Consider the following 25,006-nt stretch of genomic DNA (forward strand, 5'->3'; position numbering starts at 1 on the left):
TCATGCATGCCAGGTGAGTGTTCTGCCACCACACACAGTGGCATTTCTTGATAATGTCAATATCCTAAGAATAATCCAGTTTACCTTTTCTCTTTGGGCCACGTTCCTATGAAGCCATCAACATAAGACATGGATGAAGACCTTCTAATTCCTCCTTCAAATGAGAAAAAGAAAAAGCCATGAAATCATGTAAAAAAATCTTAATTTATATGTAATTTAACAGATTTCATATGTGAGGGTTCATTAATAGTGCTACAAAGTAAGCAGGATACCCCCCCTCCCCATACACACGCACACTCACATAAATATTAGAGGCCAGGAATGTAGCTCAGTGGTAGAACTACATGATTAGCATGAGTAAGGCCCTGGGTTCAATCCCCAGTACTGCTCCCCCACTTCAAAAAAGTAAGAAGTTACATATATATGAAGTATTTCATTTTATTAGGAAAAGTAAGCATAGGGCATAACAGTCACTCCACAGGAAAAGAAAAAAGTCTAAATACATTCATCCTCAATCATTTCTCAGGTAACTTTCTAAAATAACATTTTCCTTCGGCTTTTTCATATATACTACCTGAGGCTGAAGAATGAGCTTGGGTTCGTGAGTATCTAGAAGGCAAATGATGATGAGACTGTGTAAATGTAGCTCCTTCCCCACTGCAATGTAGAATACATTTAAAATTTTCTTTTTAGCTCTTTAATATAATATAAATTTCATACAGAATGACTGAACTTAAAAAGATAATACTATCACCTCTGGTTCTACATCTTATAAAAAATAATAATCTATTGTTTAAATCAAATAATGGCTATAATTAAATGTATGTACATTAATTTTATGTCTTTTAGCTAAACAACTTAAAGTACTTTCATATATATCTCAATGTCCTTAAGGAACAAGATATGGCATATTATTTTCACCTTACCAAAAGAAAAACAAAAATAAAAGATATTAAATTAAATCACCAATTTGAAATATTTTGGTCAAATCTAAATTTCTAAAAACTACATGCATAATAAACCCTTATAAGAGACCCTGACAGTCTCCCTGTTCATGGACTTGTGCCTGTACACACACACATCTAACAGTTACATTAAGACGGTGAGCTTCACCTTGAAGACCTCTTTGTCTATAAAGATACGAACTCTTCCTGTTATTTCTCCCTATTTAATTCTACCATATTCCACTTAACTCAGGGGATTAGATAATCTCCTCAAATTATGACATTTGGCATAATCAAGCTTTCCTCTCTTAATTTTTCTCTTTATAAATTTTAAGTCTGCCGTGTCCCTCCTTGCAGTAAAGTGAAGGAGTTAGGTATTCCCACCCTTAATCAGCTAAGAAGAAGCTAGGAAACAAGATGTAGGGACTTTTGTAGTTTGTGACTATATTATTCCCAGGATGAGTAGAAATTACTGAATCCTTCCTTGAATGTTCTACAATGTTGGAGACCTACTGGACACATAAAGAAGTAACAGGATGACTAGGAGCCTAGAATGGCATTGCACAATAACCCTTCAAGGAAAAGGATTTAGATATCTGGTTATAAAAAAGGTTCTTGCTAGGAAAAAGCAGCCACTAAGACACAAGACTTAACTGAAAACATTTTCTAGTGTCGGAATGTAGAACATTGTTCAATCAGGTTCCTAGATATAGCAAGTCTTACTTTTCATCTTTAAAGTGGAATCAAATTACTTAATAGTACAAGAGTGACGTGGAACATTGAGGGTTTTCTAAAGTTTCAGGGAAGGAAGTATCACTATGTAACAAACCAGGAAAGTACTGAGAAAATAATATTTAGGAGAAGTTTTCTATGAAAAAAAATACACTGAAATTCTTCTATCAGCAATGTTCTAACTTAACACCTCTATACAAAACCATAGAGACAGTAGATAGTTATAGAATAGAAAACTTAATGGAAGTAGTAAGAAAACTCAGTAGTAAATTAGAGGGTAAGGAAAGAGAATGCTTTCTTAATTTATAAGAAATGATTTGTACACATGAGAAAGTTCACACCAGTAAAAGACCTGCTAAGTAAGTAAGTATTAAAAGGCCTTGGGTTTTGTATTCATTGGACTACACTTGAGAGAAAAATGTCTTAAATGTGAGGAGTAGGTGACAGCTACACAATAATTTTACATTAAGCCAATAATTCATACAGAAAGTACTTTGAATTTTTTGCTTATCATTTTAAAAATGTATTTTGATTGATCTGCTTGAATTTCTAAAATTGCAGAAAACATATCAATTTTAAACTTAAAAACCAGGTAGACTGGGGAGTCCAGAGTCAACGTAAATTTCAGGTTCTAATAAACACAAATGAAAAGCTGCTTCCAGGAAGATCTGCCAAAAACATTCTTAAACAAACTCATGTCCCTAACAAACTCATGACTATTACTTGGAACAATAGTCAAGATTATCCTAATATTGAATGGAAGAAAATTTTTACTTTGCTTTTAAATTCAGTTCCTGGTATTAAAAGCTAAATGCATTCACTATTCAATATTTGTAACAGATATTCTCTTGCTATATCTCTCAATAGACATAGTAACCATAAAATAAAACAGTGGTAAAAGCTGCTTCAAAGATTTAAAAAAAAAAATTAAAAATCCAAATAAAATCTTAAAATTTCTCCCTTAGGGCTGAGTCACCAACTAGACACAACACACACTCATAGACTATTAGACACTAGTAGACAACGTGAACAAATATACTATTAGGTAATTCTCAATTATAATCAAGTTATAGAGCAAAAGTTTGATTTCAATTGTTTATTATAACCTCAGAATATAATCTCCCACTTTTCAGTATGGTTCATAATTTCAGTGTAAAGTTCAATTATATTTAAGTTAAAACAGGCTTTAACAGGTAAGCTAATTTTAAATTAGCTCAATATCTAAACAAAAATTTTAAAACTGATTTAATGTAATAAAATATGTGATTTCATTAGTAAACAGAATGGAAATAGTAAAAATGTAGTCATTGTGGAATCTTACCTTGAAGTGAAGTCAGAACTACATGAACTATCCAAGACATTTCTTTTGGCAGCATTTAAGACAGGAATTGATGGAATATCTTTCACAGGTTCAGCTAGAATAAAAGATAAAACCTTAAAATTACCTGTTTAGCATGTTTCTAACATTATGTCAGGAATTATGGGCCACAAATAAATAATCATGATTCATTCTCTATTTCCTTTACTGATTATATAAAAATCATGGCATATGCTATAAGTTTTTTATTTTTTTCTTAAAATTTCAAAGAGTCAAATTCTCTTTAAAATTCTTATTGAAATATTCTGATGCTTTAAATTTTACTTGATTAAGGCTAATTGGGGGAAAAAGGCCTCCCACAGAATAAATACAGACATTTAAAATGAAAATTTTGCGAAAGCTTTCATAGAATTTTCAGAAACATATGGCCATCTTTATTTTTTACCAAGTAGCTGGCATTTTATTAATAAAAGATGGAATTTCACTGGAGAATAATCAGACCCGCTGAAGTAGTCTACATTTTTTTTTAAAGAGAGAGAGAGAGAATTTTTTAATATTTATTTATTTTTTAGTTTTTGGCGCACACAACATCTTTGTTTGTGTGTGGTGCTGAGGATCGAACCCGGGCCGCACACATGCTAGGCGAGCGTGTAACCGCTTGAGCCATATCCCCAGCCCAGTAGTCTACATTTTTATAAATAACTTTGAAGGAAACCAATTTACTTTCTGACTCTGGCATTTAATGCAACAGCCATAATATTTTGAGTAGAGGGCTTCCCAGATGAAATCACAGAAAGCCATAATGGTGAAAACATTATGTTAATTGTTAAACTCTGTCCAAATATTGGTTATGATAATTACTAAAGATATGTAACCTTACCTAATAGCCTTCAGGAAGAATCTGAGTTTCTTTAAAGGCATTCTTTGTTATCTAATGGCTCAATGTTTAGAATCTACTTTAAACAACATAGAGGCACTAAAACAGATGAAATACTCATTATCGTGTATTCACAAATTTTTGCATGAGATGCAGTGTGCTGGCTGTGTGAGGTAAGCTCACTATCAACTAGAATGATATGCTTCTCCACTGGCAAATATTTTTTGCTTCTTCCTTCTCCTTCTCTTCTTTTACCTTTTTGGAAGGGTGGAGATAACTACAGGATTATAAAAATACAATTTAGAGCCAAATCTGCTAACTAATTGGGATGCACAACAATTTTATTTTGTGTTGGGCAGGGCAGACAAAGGTAGCAGAAAGAACTTGTCCCATAATTTAAGATGGAAAAAAGTTCATTAGTGGAGCTAAACCTATAATTTAGGGTCTTTTTTTTCCTTGTAGAAATAACTCCCTGGATTTAAACTGAAAATTTGTTTTGCTATGCAAAATTCTGCTTTAGAGAAAATTCAGAAAGAATTTTTATTCTTTATTCCTAGGGATGTTTATACTAACTTCCTTATTTCTGATTAGTTTTATTCATATTATGCACAATCAATAAATCATGATAGTGTAATAATCAAAAAGCACACCAAGTTTAAAAACATACATGAGTCCCTTTTGGGGGATGGCCACTGGGAATTGAATGCAGAAACACTTAACCACTGAGCTGTCTTTTTATTTTTAATTTTGAGTGAGGGCCTCACTAAATTGTTGAGGCTGGCTTTGAACTTTAGATCTTCCTATACCTCAGCCTCCAAGTCACTGGAATTACAGGCATGCACCACCATGCCCTGCCACAAGCCTTTTTATTAAAGGTTTAATGAAAGGCAAATTAAAGGCAAATTCAAGTTTTAGGTTTGTTAAAGCCAAGGCATAATGTGAGTGGATTCTGGGTAAAATATCAAAACTTAAAACTATAATAGGAAATTAAAGGTAGGGATAGGAATAATAGATGCAAAGAGAAGTAAAGGGGACACAATTAAAACTAAGTGTTTCATAACATAAAACTTCAAATTCAGAGTCACATTCTCCATTTTCTCTTCTCCTCTCCTAACCATTCTTAATCATCTGTCTCTCAAACAGGATTTAGTGACTTTAAATATTAGGATACTCAAAATCTGCCAAGACTAATAGCTAAAATCTAAAACAATAACAGGCTTCCTTCTAGAAGAATAACCAGGTGAAGTTATAAAAACTTTCCACATTTTCTATGTTAAGAATAAAGAAGTAAAAAAAAATAAGACTGATTACCTCCTTGTGGACAAACAACACGAGGCTGTACAAACGATGGCTTCACAACTTCAAACCACCAGAAGAGTTCTGCCATGAACACCAAATAATTACTCTATATAAGGAAGTTAAGAAAATTAAAAAAAAAAACCTAAATAAAGTAACACTTGATCATGAATTAATGATAAGTAGAATTATAATCTGTTCTATTAAATGTAGGCTTAAATCTCAATTCGTTCACTACTGAAGAATTTCTACTATAGGCTATTAACTCTGTAATAAAATATTAGCACTTGTGGGTAAACATTATGAATGTTCAAAACTTCTTTGGTGATTTTATTTATGGTTCTAGAATGGTGGTCCAATTTATCTAGCAGGTATTAACATCTCTAGCTGTGTAGAACTCTAATATGTAAGGTACTTTTCTTCCAAAGTAAACACAATCAACCAAATATGTATTCAATCTTTTGATATCCTGAAGAGCAGTTATAATTTTTTAAAAAATTAAGCTACTCTAGTCAGAGTCCTGGAAATTTCCCTGAAAAGTAACTAGGCATATAGTTAAAAAAAATATTGTTTTCCATGTGCTTGACAATGCTAAACTCAATGGTAATCTAGGTGCTATATAACACCCAAACTCTAGATTGTTAAGGGGAGGCCTTAATAATTTTGAAATGTACAAAAAACATTATTCATACAATTTAATGCATCCATTTAACTTTGATAAGTTATTAATAAGGATAAGTCAACAATATTTTTATTTATATTTCAAAATGCAAATACTTTTAAATGGCTTGAAATTAAAAGGCTCCTCAAAAACACATTTATACTACAACTTTATATTTTAAATATACATAACATAAAAGCTGTACACATAATTATTTTAATCTGAGATACTTGGAAAATTTTTTTAAAATAGGACTATATAAAAATCTGTTTTCAGGGGCTGGGGTTGTGGCTCAGTGGCAGAGAACTTGCCTAGCACATGTGAGGCACTGGGTTCAATTCTCAGCACCACATAAATAAATAAATAAAAGGTACTGTATCCATCTACAAATAAAGTATTTTAAAAATAATTTTAATAAGAATTCATACCCCCTTTGAAACAAATGTATGATATATGATATGTCAAGATCAATGTAATGTTTTGAGCAACTAATAAATTTCTGATGTTTTAAAAACAAAAATCCTTGGAAAGTGTAAAGTATCAGACCACTAAATAATGTAGATTTTTACCTTTTGACTTTTTTTATTCTCTCATTTTTAAAATTTTTTCTTTTTAATTATATATGGTAGTGGAATGCATTTTGGAAAACAAACAAACAAACTAGAAATCTCAATACTATGTAAAGCAAATTTGAAGAGTGGAGCTTGACATACTGAATTACCATTTTGACTCTGACTCCCTGCTTATAAGTGACCTCCCCTGTGATAGTTTTCTTTCTCTCCAGCCATCCATAGAGCAAGGTCATAATGCAAACTTCCTGCAACATCAATAAGCTTAACGAATCATAGTTATTAAATCAATGAGAATGTAATGTTGTGTCATTATTGTTTTTCCTAACAAATAGTAATAAAATTTCATATTTTTCCTAGATGGTAAGGAGCAATCAATACTGTTATTTCAAAGAGCCTTTTTCATAAAAATGCATTAATACATTCATGGTTTCCCCCTTGTCCTAAGCTTTTACATAGCTCTTTTTACTTGTTAAATCATAATAAAGTCATCTTTAAAAATAATAAAAATAAAAACAATATTGCTGCTTAAAATTGATGAATCAAACCTAGAAAGTCCAATAGATGTAAAATATTATACATCTAAAAGTTTGCTACATTACATTGAAGTATGTCCTGATGTTCATGTACTTAATAAATATTTTCAGAGGAATATTTGCCATGGAATGTTCTAAAATGTGTAAAGCTAATCATTGTCATAGAAATACTGGTAATGTTTTCAATAGATCTGTATAAATTCATCTATGTATATAGGTAGATTTTATGAGCTATTGTGATAGCTTTTGAAATTTCAAAGCAAAAATGAGGATTTTTGTTGTTGTTGCTGTTGTTTTTTTAAAATATATGTACATGTACACACACCTTCAGGGAAACCATTTTTTGATAGTCTTCACTGACCTGATTATAAAAAACAGTGTCAAAGATTCAATAAAGAAATGTAAAGACTAAAAAAAGTATTTTCAGAGTTATTTTTAATATATACCTTAAAAAATATATATATATACAAAATAAATATAAATATTTGGAGTATTTGGTACCTAATGAAACTATTATTATAATTATTATATTGATTAAAAGTTTGATGAGTGAGGTCTTATTTCATATTAAATTTGTTTTAAAAATTTTCATTGGATATACAGGTAGGTGTTCTACAATGTCTTGCCTTCTTCCTCTTATCTGCTAACTATAAATGATCTGTAAGGCTCTACATATACTTTCCCTTAGACCATGGGCTCTATTGGTTTTGTTTCTCATATTTAAGTTGGTGACTTTCAAATGTTTATCTCAAATATTTACCTCTTTATGTATCCAGAATGTGAAAGAAAGGAAAGAATCAAGAGTTTCTTTTCTGAAGCAATTGATATTGCCACTTAACAAAATGGAGAAGACTGGGGGAAACAGGTAACGCAAGAAATCATAAATTATTATCTTTTAAGATATTCATCAGACCCTTAAGTGAACCTACATATAGGTGGCTGAATATGAGAGTCTGGAGCATTATGGAGGATTCAATGCACACTGATGAACAAAATTTGGCAGCTTTCTTAAGTTACTCTCAGTGTTTTTTTTACACTATAAATTCCCAGGATATTCAAATGTTTATATGTAAAGGCATACTATTTTTCTTTAAAAAGTAATGAGAATGTTCATAATTCCACAGATTGTGCAGTGGATCTCATCCCTGGTTGCTTTCTCAAAAAACTTTTTGTTTTTGGTACCCAGGGATTGAACCCAGAGGTGCTTAACATCCCCAGCCTTATTTATTTATATATATATTTTTGGTACCGGGATTGAACCCAGAAGTGGTTAACCACTGAGCCACATCCCCAGCTCTTTTTATATTTTATTTTGAGACAGGGTCTCATAGAGTTACTTAGGGCCTCATTAAGTTGCTGAGTCTGGCTTTGAACCGCCTGCCTCAGCATCCCTAGCTGCTGGTATTACAGGTGTGCACCACAGTTGCTGGCTCTTGAAAACAAAAACTTATTTTTTTAATGGGGTCTTGCTATATTGCTCAGGCTGATCCTGAATTTGTGAGCTTAAATTATCTTCCTGCCATAGCCTCCCAAGTAGCTGGACCTACAGGCATGTACCACAGCACCCAACTTTATGTTTTCAATTATATTCCTCTCTCCTTTATATTTATAATGTCTTTCAACTGAATTTTTGCTACTTTTAAACATGCTCAAAGCCAGCCCATGTCTATAATCCCTACAACTCAGGAGGTTGAGGCAGGAGAAAAGTTTGAGGTCAACTTAGGCAATTTAGCAGGACCCTGTCTCAAAATAAAAAATTAAAAGCACTAAGTATATAGGATCAGTGGTAAAGAAACTCTGTGTTCAATCCCCAATACCAAAACAAACAAATTAAAAAACATGCTCAAATCTCTCTTTATTAAAAAACAAAAGAAAATAAAACCTTCCTCAGTAAACCATCATTCTCCCATTTCTCCCCATCTACCTTCTTACCTTTTCACAAATCTACCTAAGAGTGGGTTGGGTCTACACGGACACTCTCATTCCATCCCTTACTATTGCCTCACCCATTCCAGTTTGGCACTGAGCCACATTTCTTCAAAACAGCATTTGCTCAAGTCACCAATGACTTAAATATGTTGCTAAATCAAACAGATTTTCATATAACCTCTCAGCAGTATCTGATATTCTTCATTTTTCCCCTCCTTGACATGCTGATAATGCCTATGACCACATAACCAAATGGCTCTCAAATGTATTGACTATACTTATATAACATTGGATTATAAAGCATTTTCTTTGGGATATTTCAAAGGCACTAAAGTCCAAAAGTGTAATAGTCACTTTCCCCATAAATATGCTCTTAGTCCAGTCCTGTCTCATTTAATGGTACCAGTGTTCCAGTATTTCAGCAAATCAGAAACCTACAGTCATTCTTTTTTTTTTTTTAAAGAGAGAGAGAGAGAATTTTTTAATATTTATTTTTTAGTTTTCAGCAGACACAACATCTTTGTATGTGGTGCTGAGGATCGAACCCGGGCCGCACGCATGCCAGGCAAGCGCGCTACCGCTTGAGCCACATCCCCAGCCCCCTACAGTCATTCTTAACACCTCCTTCTCTCTCCCTCCTCGTATCCAACTCATCATCAAACCTGCAGATCCTACATCCTACATATTTCTGCAATCTATCCAATTCTTGCCATCTTCATTATAAAAACTCTGATTCAAACTGCTCTCCATCTTTATCATAATGATGCTGATTCTTCTTTGGAACACAAAGTTTTTTCTATGGCTTATTAAGAACAAGTTTTTCAAAATGCAACCCCTACCCACTCTTCCATTGCTCTAGAGATAAAAGAGAAACTTTGTATTGCCTACAGAAGGTTACCTGATTGGGTCTCCTTTTTCATTTCTCCAGATTTATCTAGTACCATATTCTTCAGGGTTTCTCATCTTACCTACCAGACTACAAGGTTTTGCCAGACAAAGTCTGTGCTTATCATTACATGGTCAGTTGTTTACAACACTGCCTACAACATAATAGATACTCAATAAATATCTATTGACAAAACATAAATGAATAAATATATGCACACCAAAAGACTAGTCAGCACAGGATCCAAACATTGGCTGAGGTATCTCAGGTAGTAAAACTACTGTAATTTATATATATATATTTTTTTTTCCCTTTATACTGATCTTTATAGTATACTTTCTAAAGCCAAAATATAAAATACTTTGTAAGTATTGGTGCTGTGTTCCACTCTACTTATACAGTTAGCTGAAAGCTGACTTTATCTTTTGGAAAAACACTGCTTAAGAGCTCAATAATGTTCCCAATAATCAAAGTTCATGAAGATTATTTTGTTATAAATTTATCATGATTAAATGGCAATAAATCTGTCACCCTATTCCATCAATGATACTACATTAATTTCATTTAAAAGCTTCTTTTCTTCTTTTAGTTATTAGAATGTCAGATATAGCTATATATTAAAATGATGTAAAAATACAAAATTTAGATCATATAGAATAAAAGGTAAATTATGCCTTAACCAACCCCCATATCCTAATACCACACTCAAGAGAAATCACTATTATTTTGTTTGTAGCCTTCTACAAACCTTCCTCTGTGCATCTATGATGTTCTCAGTATCTACCAGGGTGGGAAAGGAAAAGGGTGTGGCACCAGGATCCCCACTATTACCAAAGTCTGTAGATGTTCAAGTCCCTTATGTAAAATAGTGTATCATTTGTGTACAACCTACACAAAACTTTAAATCACCAGTAGATTACTTATGATATCTAATACAGTTTAAATGCTATATAAACTGTTATTATACTGAATTGTTTAGGGAATAATAATATGAAAAAGTCTATACATGTTCAGTATAAACACAATTTGTTTTGAATATTTTCCATCTGTGGTTGGTTGAATTCACAGAAGTGAAACCCACGGATCCAGAGGGTAGACTGTATGTGTACATCTTTGCATATACATAGAAAAAAATCTGGGGGCTGGGGATGTGGTTTACTGGTCCTGGATTCAATCCCCAGGAACACCACCAAAAAAAAAAAGAAGAAAGGAAAAAAGAAAAAGCTTTCTTCAATACATAATGTCTTAGATACCTTTCTACCTTAGCAGAAATATCTCTACCTCCTTCCTTTAAACAGTTCAGTTACACTACAAAACATTTAAAATTATGACTTTAGTAATGAGGATAATTTCCAACTTTTTACCACCATGAACAATCCTTATATAGCTTCTGCTTTTCTTTTCCTTTTCTTTTCTTTTTTTTTTTTTTTTTGCTGTGCTCAGGATCAAACACAAGGATTTGTATTTTCTAAACATGTTAAACCAGGTTGGATAATGACAAACTGTCCTTAAAAATGACCACCTACTAATCACACTACTAGTCACTAGATAAAATACTTCTTAGCAATAAGGAATGGCCTAACACCAATACGCAGTGCATATTCTAAAATAAGGGGCAAATATAATGGCATTTTAAAAGGTTTATTTCCAGACAATATTTCCTCCCCTTTCTTTCCCATTTTGGGTTTTGTTGTGAGATCTGACGGATCCCTTCCTCCTTGACATTTTCCATAATCCCGCTGAATGCTGAGTGATCACCTCCTTCTCTCTACTCCCACTATACTAGGTTCCTTTATCTCTTTCAGCATAGAATTGTCCCTATTTGTTTACCAACATGTCTCTTCTGCTAAGCCAATGGAAATCTTTCAGGACTGTAGACACCATTAGGGCAATTTTATTTGGGATGGCAGAGAGGCAGAACTGTTTTGTTCACTGCTTTATCCTGAAAACTGAAGATTCAATAAATATTTGTTGAGTGAATAAATGAATGAATACCCCAGTACAGTGCCTGACATACTTCAATTTTTGCCATATTACATTTTTGTGACAATGCTGGCTCCTGTGTGTGTGTGTGTGTGTGAGAGAGAGAGAGAGAGAGAGAGAGAGAGAGACAGAGACTAGGACTGAACCACAGGACACTTGAACTTGCAATCCTCCTTCCTCAACCTCACGAGTAGCTGGGATTACAGGAGGGCACCATGACACCCTTTCTCTTTTCATTCTCTTAATGTGCGTAGCCCTTCATGTTTTTTTTTATTTTGAGACAAGGTCTCACTAAGTTGATTACGGTCTTGTAAAGTGCTGAGATTGGCTTTGAACCCGAAATACTCCTATCTTAGCCCCCTGAGCTGCTGGGATTACAGGCATGTGCTATCATACCTGGCACAGACAATGTCTTAATTAGAGCTCTTGTTCTAAGAATATTCATGTTACACTTGTTAAGAGCAGATGCAAACAAATCCTAAAATTCTCAAAAAGTAATAGATGGCCCTACTCATTTTCATAATCTGCTTCTGAATCATTTCCTAGAAATGTAAATTATATCCATGGGGGCTATTTGTGTTTATAACATGTGACTCCCATCATGTATGTAATATAAATGAACTCTAAACTTCAAATAAACTACTATTTTTTTTTGTACTGAGAATTGAACTCAGGGGCACTCAACCACTGAGCCACATCCCCAGCCCTATTCTGTACTTTATTTAGAGACAGGGTCTCACTAAGTTGCTTAGTGCCTCGCTAAGTTGTTGAGGCTGGCTTTGAACTCATGATCCTCCTGTCTCAGCTTCTGGAGCATGGGATTATAGGCATGCAACACAGAGCCCGGCACAAATAAATTACTATTTTAAATACTTTTTTTCTTTAGGAATTGAAAAAAACCTATAAAGTTCTTATATACATAATTATACTACAATATTAAAGTTCAAGGTTTTATAAAACTGTGTGTATGAATCAATTATACAATATTTACAATTTCTGAATTTATATTAATGACTCACATAAAATATACTACTAAAATAATCTCTAAAGAATAAGAAACAATCCTTAAAGTATTAAAAATACAGTACTTATAACAACCCAATTTTCAAAATTCAGAACAAAATGCAGTTTTCAAAACTCTAATCATGATTATTATCCTTAACATTTAATATCAATGGAAATAAAATATATTTGACTTACAATCAATGAAACATCACTAATTTAAATAAAATTTCATCATTCTTTTAATGAAATCTGAAAGCAAACACTGATGGAAAGACAATAAAGGTGATACATTTTTAATATTTTGATAACTAAATAACTATTCATATGACCTAGTGATAATAAATTTTAATTTCATGCTCATTACATATATAGAAACATGCAGATACCATTTTATATAACTATACTACATATTTATGCAAAGTGATAATTAAATAGTATATGACCTTATTTTTCTATATTTTTTAAATTAAAATTCTTGAAGAAAAAAATCCTTCATTATTTTTAAAGGAAGAATCTCACTTTTTATTACCATCTATGTCTAGAAATATTAATGGCTCATGTTCTATTCTGTTAACATTAAGGCTACAGATCAATTTTATACATGACTTTGTCTGACTTTGCATTGTAAAAGAAATCTGCAGCTATTAATATATTTAAATATATTAAAAAATATATATAAGAAGAAAAATCAAACTATTTTTTTCAAAAGTTCTTGATTGATACAGTTAAACTATAAGCTTAAAGTAACAAGGTCATTTATATATCTTGTATGTTCCTCTTATACAAACTTCAAAAAAGCAAAGAGAATAATTTAACTTACTTTTATAGATGAAGCAGCATATAGCATATCTTCCAGGGTGAAATGGCAACACTGGTTCAAGTATTCTTGGCAAAATTCTTGAATCAGCTGCAGGTTATATAGACTATCAGCCAAAGACATAGTTTCTTTCAAACAAATATCTTAAATAGAAAAAAAGCAAGGTAATGACTTTGGATTAATTTGATGAACATTTCATAATTAGTGATAGTTCAAATACCCAAATATATAGAATCTCTTTAATACACATTTACAGATAAAGTGATCATTACAAAGTGTTCTTTTTTTAAGCCTTCAATACTTATTAAATATTATGTTAAATATTTGTTACTATCTATATAAAAATATTTCACTGGAACACTTACCCTCTAATCTGACAACACCAGGACAGTAAAAATGAATAAGGGCAGCTAACGCACAGCCATCTGTACCATCCTTCAGCAAATTTTCTACCAATGGAATGCAAGGCAGTTGCTTAAGCAATGTTTGCTCTTTCCTATAACGAGCCTACAATATATATATATACATAGAAAAGGGGGAGATAAAAATAAACAAGTACTAAGCAACATACAGGAAAAAAATTCAGAATTAAAGATTCTAACATATCAAATAGTAATCTATAAACCAAGAGAAGTGATAACTATTCACCAATATCCTTCTTTTCTAAATAATACCAGATATTACCAGTTAAATACACAGCAATAACAGTATAATTTCAAAGTTAAATATTTAATATAACATTATATTACTAATTCACATGAAATCACACTTTGGTTAAATACTTAAAAAGCATCACAAAACATATTTGGACACTTTATACCCAAATCACCAATTCTGTTCATTTGTAGATCACAAAGTTCATTTACTTTAATACTAAGACTTACTTTAGACTGAAAGTTCTTACACAGAAAGGCCAGAAGTTCTTTTTGTTTTTTGTTTTTGTGGTGCTAAGGACTGAGCTCAGGGATTCATGCATGGGAGGCAAACACTGCCACTGAGCTACATCTCCAGCCCTTGAAAGTTCTTAAATGGGAAGAGCAAAAAGTATTATTTGAGCAGAGAGAGTTACTAGAGTTATCAAAAAGGAGCAGGTAAAAGAATATACTATTCTTAAGAGAAATATGGAGATAAGAAATGCAACTTTGAAGAATAGTTATCAAAGCACCAAGATACTCTTCTGGTTCATCGTTTCAGTGGAGAAATAATACAAATAAAGTGCTAACAACTCTGAAACAAAAAACTCCCAATCCAGGTAACATTAACCAATATATAAATCAAGCATAAGGGTGCTCCCCCTCAAAAACAGAAGACGACTTTGTTTTCTAAAGACTGTTTGGTGTGGCTGGATATAAGTTTTTAGGAGAGCTCTCAAAAGAAGAAACATGCTGTATAACTGGTTAAGGGAACAAATGATTGAGTCAGATTACCTGGGTTCAGATCCTGGTTCTGCCACTTATTAGCTTTGTGATCTTGAACAAGTTACTTAAAACTCTATTTTCTCATTTTCCCCATCTGTGAAATGGGGATAATAACAGGACCTACTTCACAGAACCACTGGAGGATTAAATAAGATGATGGACATAAAGGGCTGTGCACACTGCTGGGCACACAGAGCAATCAATAAAGTTAGCTGTTAGTAGCTAGTAGCTTTCCTAAAGCCGAGAAATAGAATGTTCAAGATTTAGTGATGGTGAATATTAAAGTATTTTATTAGCAAAATTTATATAGGTGTTTAAATAGTCATTTTAAAAAGAGGTAATCGAGACTAATTTTATTTTTATTTGCATTTAAACTGCCATCACTATATTTTATAATTAAAATGTAATTATGAGAAATATTTTTGTAAGAATAAAATAGAAAAATTTATTGAAAAGAACATTTAACTATTTGGTGGTAAAATTACATGTTTTGAATGACATCCCTCAGAAAAACATACATTAATAAAGAAAGAGATATTTATTTCTGCTTCTCTCTCTCTGGCTACCCAAGGACAAGATTCTTGGAACATATTATCCTCTTGAAGATTTTTGGAAGAATTTATTCTTATTGATCAGTGAAAGCTAGACATCTATAGTCAATGGTATATTCCTAACTAGAACACCTATATTCAGAACATAATTACTTACATGAACTATATAGAGTCTTTCAATACAGACTTTTACATAATCCTTAGAAAACTTCCTCACTTTGTTGCTAGGAGACAGTTTAAAAATCAACCATGAAAAGAGGAGAGGAGAGAAGTTAGAGGGACAGGAAAGAAAAAAAAAGGAATGAGAAAAAAGAAATCAACAGTAGCATTTTATTTATTGATTTATTTATTTTTGGAACTGGGATTGAACCCAGGGGTACTCCAATACTCCTTCCCCAGTCCTTTTTATTTTGAGATAGGGTCTCAATAAATTGCTGAGACTGGCCTCAAACTTGGCAATATTCCTATCTCAAGCTTCTGGGTTGCTGGGATTACAGGTGTGGGCTACCATGCCTGGCTCAATCGATAGCATCTTCTAGCTTTAAGTTACCTTTCTTACCTTTAGTAAGCACTGTTCCAGATCTTTACCCTCTTTTCTTTGTTAGCTGGAATCAAAACGTTTGCCTCTCAGACATCCTCTAAATTGGACTGGATTCAGTCCCAAACTTCCCAGATCTTTTCTAGGATTAAATTGTTTTCAGCCTATAATCTGAATTGAAATGAACCCATTACCAAGGGTCATGGAATAAAGAAGTGAATTGTGTGATTTATTCTGTTTCCTTCTGCCAAGCAGTACTTTTGGACAAGGTGTGTGTGTGTGTTTGTGTTTATGTGTGCATGTATGTGTGTATATATACAGCTTAACACACATGCACAGCTTCATACGGTGTTAGAAATAAATGTCTATGATTTAGACTAGACAATCAGAAAATTATGAGTTGTGTGAGGATTATATTCTTGGAGAGACAAAAGGTAAACCAACTTTTAATTCTTGAGGTTATGCACAACTCTCAGTTTGCCTAGAGTTCAAGAAAATCATCCAGCCTTTTATACTTGAACATACTCTATGCTTTGTAAAATTCACTGAATGAAATTATTTCCTATTCTTTCTACAAACAAAACTTGGTATTTAAAAGGAGAACCACATTTTCTATGTCAACATTATGATATGTTTCTAAATTATATTTTTATTCTTGTTGGTATAACCCTCAGACTTAATCCTGAAATATCAATTCTTCAAGTCAAATCAGAATTCAATACAGATTAGGTCCAATACTGTTGAGGACACAGAGAACTTTTTACTTTCTCATCACACAAAAGATTGTCCTCTATAATTCAGGCTTAACAGAAAATGACTCTGTCAAAAAGATACTTTAAAAATATAATTTATACAAGCAATTCAAATTTACTTAAAATTCATAACACTCTACATCTATTAGTTGTTTTTGTATTGGTTTTACTTACTTACTGAATACGAATACTGATAAAGATTAGCAAAATGATGCTCTTTAAATTATTTTAAAAATTTCTAATCTACATTTTGGCTAGATCTACTATCTTTCCATTTTACAGTATGATCAAATATCTCTCTTTTTTTTTTTCTTTTTGGTGCTGGGGATTGAACCCATAGCCTTGTGCACGCAAGGCAAGCACTCTATCAGCTGGGCTATTCACCCAGCCTCATGATCAAATATCTTAAAGCCAAATCTCTATTCAGTCACTAACAGAAATATATGAAATGATTATACCAGCAAGATATGAACAATATCATTCTACAACTGCAATTCTGGAAAGCAAATTGAAGTAGCTGGGCAAACTTACTGGAACCAGTTTCCAAAACCATTTGGAAGGAGACTTCAGAGGAAGCAGCAGAAAAAGGGTGAAAGCAAAAGGTAAAGGGAAAATTCATCAGAATTATTTTCAATTAACAAATTATACTAGAGTTTCCGATAGTGGAGTTCCAAGTTTATAATTCTCAGAACATTTTTTCACATGCTAATTAATTACTTCAATTAAGAAGATAAAGGTTCCTAATAATAAAGACTACCACCTTCTTCTCACATATATAGAAATTCATTTTTGGATACTCAGGATATGCTTGCTGCATATTTTGAAAAAAAAAAGAATTTTATTTCTGAGTTTGGGAATCACATGTCATACTGAAAATAAAAATAAATAAATCTATATCACATAAGGTAAGCAAAACAATTCTAGGGATAGATCTTCAAATCAGCCCCCACAAATAGATAACATTTCCTTAGATTTTTCTTACAGCACTGGAAGAATGACCCTATTGACTTTGTTGCGTGTATGTTAATCTTACACATATGTTAATCTCCCATTTAACAGAAAATTTTTGGCAGTTGGAGTTATAATAGCCTCAAAAAGTATAAGAACAGGATCAAAGAGCAGGAAGCCACTGAAAATGTGTCAAAGTTCTCAATCTTTTGTTATTTTTAGACTAGAAGAATCCATTGCATAGAAACCAGTAGTAAGAAATTACTGTGGACTATTCCCAATAGCAGGTATGTAAAAGTTTCAGATATAATGGTTTAAGTTACTCCAAATTTCTTATAAAATATTTAATTAGATTTTTTCACTAATTCAAACTGTTTTGGCCTTTCTTCTACCTCTTCATTGGTCTAAATTGGTAGTAGCATCCTATTAGGGAAAAAAGGAAAACCATATAGATTGGCCAATTGAAGTAAAAATAACCAAAACAAATAAAGTCCTAGAAGAACAAATATTTATTCTATACATGCTTATATACACAGGCTTCAAAAGTTCAAATATATAACACAATTTCCTTGCTGAAGAGCAACTGCATTTCTGAAATGACCAGCAATAATCCCCTTCTTTAGTTCCCAGGAAGGTACTGGTAAAACTGCAACCCTGAGTCCTGTTTTAAGATGTAAAAGTAGTTATGAGAAACAAGGGTTTTCAAAAACCACAGGTAATAGGTAAAAACTTTTATTAAGTCTCTGTGTATGGCAGGGACTAATCTGGCAAGTCTAGATTTTTTGTAGCAGTTGTAATGGATCAAGCAAAAAGTAAAAATATATTGATGTTGGAAGTCTGAATTCTCATTGTGGAAGGGAGAGTCAGATATGGAATAGGGGAAAGAAAGAAAAAAGAACTCTGTAAAATTGAACTGGAATCAGAAGTTTAAATATGAGCTCATGATCATATATTTTTAAGTTTATTTCTGAGCTCTCTGCTGAAACAGCCTAGAAGTAATGGCACTCCACTGGCAATGAGAAGCTTAGTGCCCAGATTTTATAGTTTATAAATACTGTTCTCCAAAGGAGTCAGGACTTCTTGGAGAAATGTCTGATTCCAGAGATATGATAAGGAAGCTACAAAATGTGCTTTAAACATCTTGTAAAGCCAGGAAATTAGGAAGGACAAAGGGTATAGGATTCAGTTTGAAGGGGCTTCCACTGGCCAAATATGAGACAATTTAGGCATCAAAAAAAAAAAAAAAAAAAAAAGAAAGAAAGAAAGAAATACAGTCGATTCTAGGGCTGAGGCAAGGCAAAACAAGATGGAATATCCTGTAGTGCCAAAAACTAATGAAGAGTTCAAAAAACAAAAGGATAGGACATACCCAACCTGAAAGATATCCTAAAGGCAAAACATGGAAATGGTGACAAAATAAATAATGCAGTACTGTATTATAACTCAAAGTATAAAACAAATATAGATGAGTCCACACAGATATATAAATAGAGGAAAATAAACATATCAACATAAATCTTCCTGAAGAAGAAATCCAAATGAATATTCAGATAAAACTAATCTCATTCACCATTCAGGGAATGAACTTCTCTCCCCACAAGTTGGAACAGATTTAGTGACTCATTTCCAAAGAACAGAGTATCAGAGGGAAAATGGTAACTTTTTAATTTTATTTTTTGTGGTGCTGGGGATTGAATCCAGGGCTTTGTGCATGCTAGGCAAGCACTTTGCCAACTGAGCTATATCCCCAGCTCTGGAAAATGGTAACTTTATAATAGAGAAACTTCACAAACACTACCTTATAGATCAAGATTAACATCACCAGTAATAAATCATGTAACTATCATGTACTCTCAATATGACTGATATTTGTGATATTCTAAAAAAAAAAAAAACCTGTAACTTCAATCTAATCGTGAAAAATATCAGACATACCCAAATTATGGGACTTTGTACAAAACATGTAACCAATATTTAAAAAGGATATTAGTAAACTGGTGGAATCTAAATAAAGTCTATAGTGCAGATAATACAATGTACCAATGATACTTTTTCAGTATTGACAAATGAGCCACAATTATGTAAGATGTTAACATTACGGGTAAATAGGTAAAGCTACATCATCTTTGAAAATTCCCTATGAACCTAAAATTATCCCCAAGTAAATTTATTTATAAAATAAAACCACAAAAATAGAAATTGATTTTGACCCATTAAATAAAATAAGAATCCATTAGTTAAAATAACAGATAGGTCAATTCTTGCTTATAACAGAATATTGACTAATAAATAGAAAAGAAATAAAGGAGTTGGAATATTGCCATTTAGTAACCATTATGGTAAAACTTATTCAGGTGGATATCATCAATGAATGTTAAATCTAGATGAGGGGGGTAACTCTGAAGAGGAACAGGGTATTTACAGTATCAAATTATCTCCTCTAAAATCATTTTTACAAACGGAAAAAAATAACCATGTAGTCAAGGAACAAGATAATATTTTAACTGATCAAAATTAACATAATTTAAATAATTATGAATGTAATGCACTCCACTATTGTCATATATGTAAGAAATAAATAAAAAAGAAAAAATTAACATAATTTAATATAGGCAAATGAATATAATGTGCTTCTGGATACAATACTGCAAGAATTACACAATTTACATAGTGCTTCAGACTGGAAAGCCCATCCTTAATCTAATTATGAGGAATTATCAGAAAAATACAAATCAAGGAGTATTCTGTTAAAATGACCTGTATTCTTCAAAAATGTAAAGGCCATGAATGAAAAAGAAAAGCTGAGGAGCTGTTTCAGTCTAAAAAACACTGGAGACGTGATAAGTAAATACTAAATTAATAATCTCAGACTGAATCTTGTAATTGAAACAACATATTATGAAGTACCACTGATGAAATGGTAATATAAACTGTAAGTTACATTTAAGTATTATGTTGACACTAAATTAAATCCAAATATTTAAAAATGAATAACAGTCTTGTTATTTGTTTACTCACTCACTTATTCAACAAGTATATGGTGGTGATGTAAATAAACAGTTTTGTTCTTAGGAAATATATATTGAACTATTAATAAGTAAAGGGGCATGATACATGCAGGCTTCTTTCAAATGTTCTAGAAAACTTTACATATGTGAATATGTATATGCACACATGTGTGTGGAGAAAGAACAATAAAACAAACTGATGAATATGGGAAAAGAGTTCATTAGTCTTTTTTTTTAATTCTTCTTGAAACTTTTTATAAGTCTAAAATTATTTCCAAATAAATGTTCCTAAAAAGTTATGTCTATAACAATTCAAGTCTTTGTATGGTCTTATGTTCCAATCCACAAGCTTATCAATCTATAAAGCTATTGGAAAAATGGTTATACATCACTCTTATGCAAAGATTAAAATCCTGGTGACATATCTGAATACAAAAAAAATGTTTAAAAAGCCAAATTCCTTAGTTAACTATATACTACACGAGTTGAGAACTAAATAGGGACATATTCTATCTAGATTGGGGTATTATTTTTCCCATAAGAGCAAGAAAATTGTTACACAAGAGAAAAGGTATAAAAAATAAGTATAAAAAAAGAAAATGCATTAGCCCTGATCAAAGAAGCCCACACAAGGATAGATGTGTAATCACAGAACAAAATCTTAGGAACAGGATTCTATCAAGTACTAAAGTTATAGGTTACAAACCAATGCTTTCCAAGTATGCTCCAAAGAACACTAATTCCACGGGACATTAATTAGTAAGTAGTTCAAATTCCAAAAAAGTTCCACTGTTAGGTAACAGAGCAAGATTTCTTTCTCTAGTTTATTCTGTGACATTGTTTTCCTTCATAATAATTACCCGTATATGCAGTAGGACTATGTGAAATTAACACTTATTTACACAAAGATTTTAATAATGGAAAAAAAGGTAAAACTTATTTGAAATATGAAGGTTTAAATGCTGTGTATGTGCTAACATAAAAATGTGTACTAATCCAAATATTTAAAAATGAATAATAGTCTTGTTATTTGTTTACTCACTCACTTATTCAACAAGTATATTAATGTGTATATTATATGGTTAATATGTACAACTGCATGGGGTTAAGTGCTATGAAAAAGTCAAAACAATGTAATACGAGTAGTATCTAGATTGCATAGTTTTTCTTAAAGGTTATTCAATCTGGTTGTTTGAAATACAAATGCCATTTTTTTCCACAGAGGTAATGTTTACTTGGTCCTACCTATGTCAGCATATAAAATTCTCATTAGTTTTTAATGTATGTATAATAGATTAGAAGTTAACTATTATATATAATAAATAAGATTTCTACGGAAAAATTTCATTAGTGTTAAAATTTAGAATGACACCACCTAAGCCTTATACCTAAGAGCTAGGAACAAAAGTGAGGGGCAGAATTCTATACAACTCCAAGGCAAAGGTTTGAATTCCTACTTTATGAAAAAAAGAAGGGAGGGAAACTAATGGTTAAAGACTTGGGGATTTGAGAAGAAAGAGACAGGGACAGAAGTTGAACAAAGGCAGGAAAATGAAATATGTAATCTAGAGGAAAAAAGAAGAACTCCTTTAGGGGAAAGGACTTCAACAAAGTTAACATGAAGAAGGCAGAGAGCACATTTTCAGAAACTAGTCAGTAAAGTAAGTTAGATGGGGTAAATCACTGTGATCCCAAAGCATTATATTAAAAATTTAGGTGGTGCTCCACTAAATTTTTCTATTGAATATGGTAACAGATAAAAGTTTCCTTTCCTTTGTTTTCTCTTTAGGTGGTACCAATGACCAATAAGAAAAGCTCAAAATGAATAAAAGGACTGTAATGAGAAGACCTAAATAATTAAAATAGAAAACAGGGCCTCTGAATATTTACAATTTCTTATATCTCAGTTCTAGTATTATACATGTTTAAAGCACACTTATTACAGTATACTTGAAAATGCTATGCACAAAAAACAATTCAGTTTTCAAACAAGAAAATTTTAGAATTTTATTTGAGAATTTTAAAATAATGAATCTATGCTAATGATTGATTCTTTACAGAAAAAATCATATTGTTCAACTTGAAATTCCAGGAATATTGTTTCGAAGGTTAATCTTACAGCAAATCATTATAAAGGTTAATACATTTAAAATTGTTCTCTTGTTATTTTTGCCAGAAGAACCTCAAAACTTAGGAACTAGTCATCAACAATTTTTTCACAGACACTATCCAATTAAACTTCATTGCATGAATCTACTGGCATGGCTTCCTAAGGTATATTTAACAGTACTAAAAATACTTAATAACGTTACTATTAATAATTCCTAAAACAGCACATATGTCAACAAACACACCAAAGACGTAATACAGAGTATTACACAAAACACTTTTTTAATTGAAATTATACCTTTTGACCACCAGGAGTTTCAACTGTGTGATGTTCTTTCAGTTTTTGTTCTTGTTCCATTATGTCTTTCAAATGTTCATTTACCTTAATATAAAAACAGTAATTTGAGTTTATATTCAAACATAACAATAAAATAACATGTACCTTACAATGCCTATGGTCGGATTCCTAGTGTCAAATATGAGTACCATTCAAATGAAGAAAATTTCATTTTCATAACCATAAAAAAAATCTTACAGGTGGTTTTATTTGATATTCTGAAATTTATTAATTAATCTGTCAAATACTTTGTTGAGCAAGTACTAATGCTAGAAACTAGAAAGAAAAGGTAATTGAAAATGTTGATTTTAATGCTTAAGTTGCTTACATTTTTAAAACAAAAAGTTTACAATCTGTTTTACAACTAGGAAATGAATATTATATTATGATCATTAAAATTAAATGTTTTTATTATCAATAGAAAACATTATGAATCGAGTTCTTAAGCTGTGATTTTACAAACATGTCCTTCATAGGGTCATGGGTAAGTTTCAGTGCAGTCATAAAGCCAAGTTAAAACACAAACTTTTGCATTTAGGAACTTTCTGGGGAGAAGGCCTCATTTAACACATCAAATTACTAAAGTAGCCCATAATCCTAAAACATTAAGCCATAGTATGTCTAGTGAATAAATTATTTCTTGAAGGGACTTTAGATAATTCTGGATTTCCAATTAATGATTTTTAAGGTCACTTTGGTAGCAATATATAAAACTTTAAAAACAGCATGCTAGAAAATATTAATGACATTGGCTACCAAACTTTCAGTCCCCACTTTATTACTGGTTCCTGGGAACTGTCTTTTCTTTCTTTGAACTCAGCTCTGTACTAGAAAATTTTTCTAATTAACTTTAACAATCATCTAGGTGGAACAGTCTGACATGGTGCCAAAATCACTAATATTTTCTGCTTTGATAATGTATGTGTATAAGGCAGCTTTATAGCTCCCATGCATCTTTAAGCATTTTGGACTATTAACCAATGAGGGGAGAAGAAGAATACAGGACTAAAACCTGACAAGGTTTATTATTATTATTATCATTATTATTATTATTATTATTTTAAGTTAAAAGAGAAATGCTTTATAATTCACTGACAAGTAGTTATAATTAATCTGTCAGTTTGTAGATTATCTTCATTATTTTTAGATTTTTTTATCCAATTCTGTCCAAAAAGCAAACCAGTCACAAATTAACATTACTACTCATGTATTTATCTATTTTCACATACAATAGATAATTCTAAATGGTGGTTATATGGGAGGGGGGGAGGAGGAGTAATAAATGCTATAAATGAACAAAAAGTAAGCAGAAAATAACAGAAGCAGGAAAACCTATTTTAGAAAAGGTGGTTGTATCAGAGAAGGCCTCTGTTGTGGTTTGAAGGTCCACCACCAAATTCTTATGCTGAAAATTAACACTTAGTGTGGTAGTAGTAAAAAGTGGAACCTTCTGAGAAGAGATTAAGTCATAAGGCCTTATCCTCATAAACAGGATTAGAGCCTTTATAAAAGAGGTTGAAGGAAGAATCCTGTCCCTTTTAAGAAGCCACTACCTCTGAAGAGAGCAAGCCCTCATGGGACACTGAATTACCTGGAATCTTGATCTTGGATTTCCCAACTCCCAGAATTATAAGAAGTTAATTTCTGTAGTTTGTAAATTGCCCAATCTAAAGTATTTTGTTAGAGCAGCCAGAACAGACTAAGCCTCCTCAAAGGATAACTTCGAGTTAAGACCTAAAGAGGAAAAGCTAGTGAGCTACAAAACATTAGAAGAAAGAGTATTCTATATAGA

The 25,006-nt window shown here is 31.9% G+C and overlaps 1 protein-coding gene across 4 annotated transcripts in view; it reads right to left on the reverse strand.

Moving 5' to 3' along the window:
- Camsap2 (calmodulin regulated spectrin associated protein family member 2) overlaps window positions 1–25,006 on the reverse strand; it is an 86,065-nt gene that overhangs the window by 11,840 nt on the left and 49,219 nt on the right. Inside the window, exons 4-11 of one of the 4 annotated variants that reach the window (XM_026397171.2) lie at window positions 23,176–23,259; window positions 17,344–17,376; window positions 13,919–14,060; window positions 13,557–13,696; window positions 5,183–5,276; window positions 2,998–3,091; window positions 575–609; window positions 85–154 (exon numbers count right to left, since the gene is read on the reverse strand). In XM_026397171.2, the coding sequence (XP_026252956.1) occupies window positions 85–154; window positions 575–609; window positions 2,998–3,091; window positions 5,183–5,276; window positions 13,557–13,696; window positions 13,919–14,060; window positions 17,344–17,376; window positions 23,176–23,259 (692 nt within the window). Of the gene's footprint in view, window positions 1–84; window positions 155–574; window positions 658–2,997; window positions 3,092–5,182; window positions 5,277–13,556; window positions 13,697–13,918; window positions 14,061–17,343; window positions 17,377–23,175; window positions 23,260–25,006 lie in introns of all 4 variants that reach the window. The other 3 variants (XM_026397170.2, XM_026397168.2, XM_026397167.2) reach the window with 3 other exon arrangements.

Source organism: Urocitellus parryii, chromosome 9 (genome assembly GCF_045843805.1).
Source record: "Urocitellus parryii isolate mUroPar1 chromosome 9, mUroPar1.hap1, whole genome shotgun sequence".
NCBI lineage: Eukaryota > Metazoa > Chordata > Mammalia > Rodentia > Sciuridae > Urocitellus > Urocitellus parryii.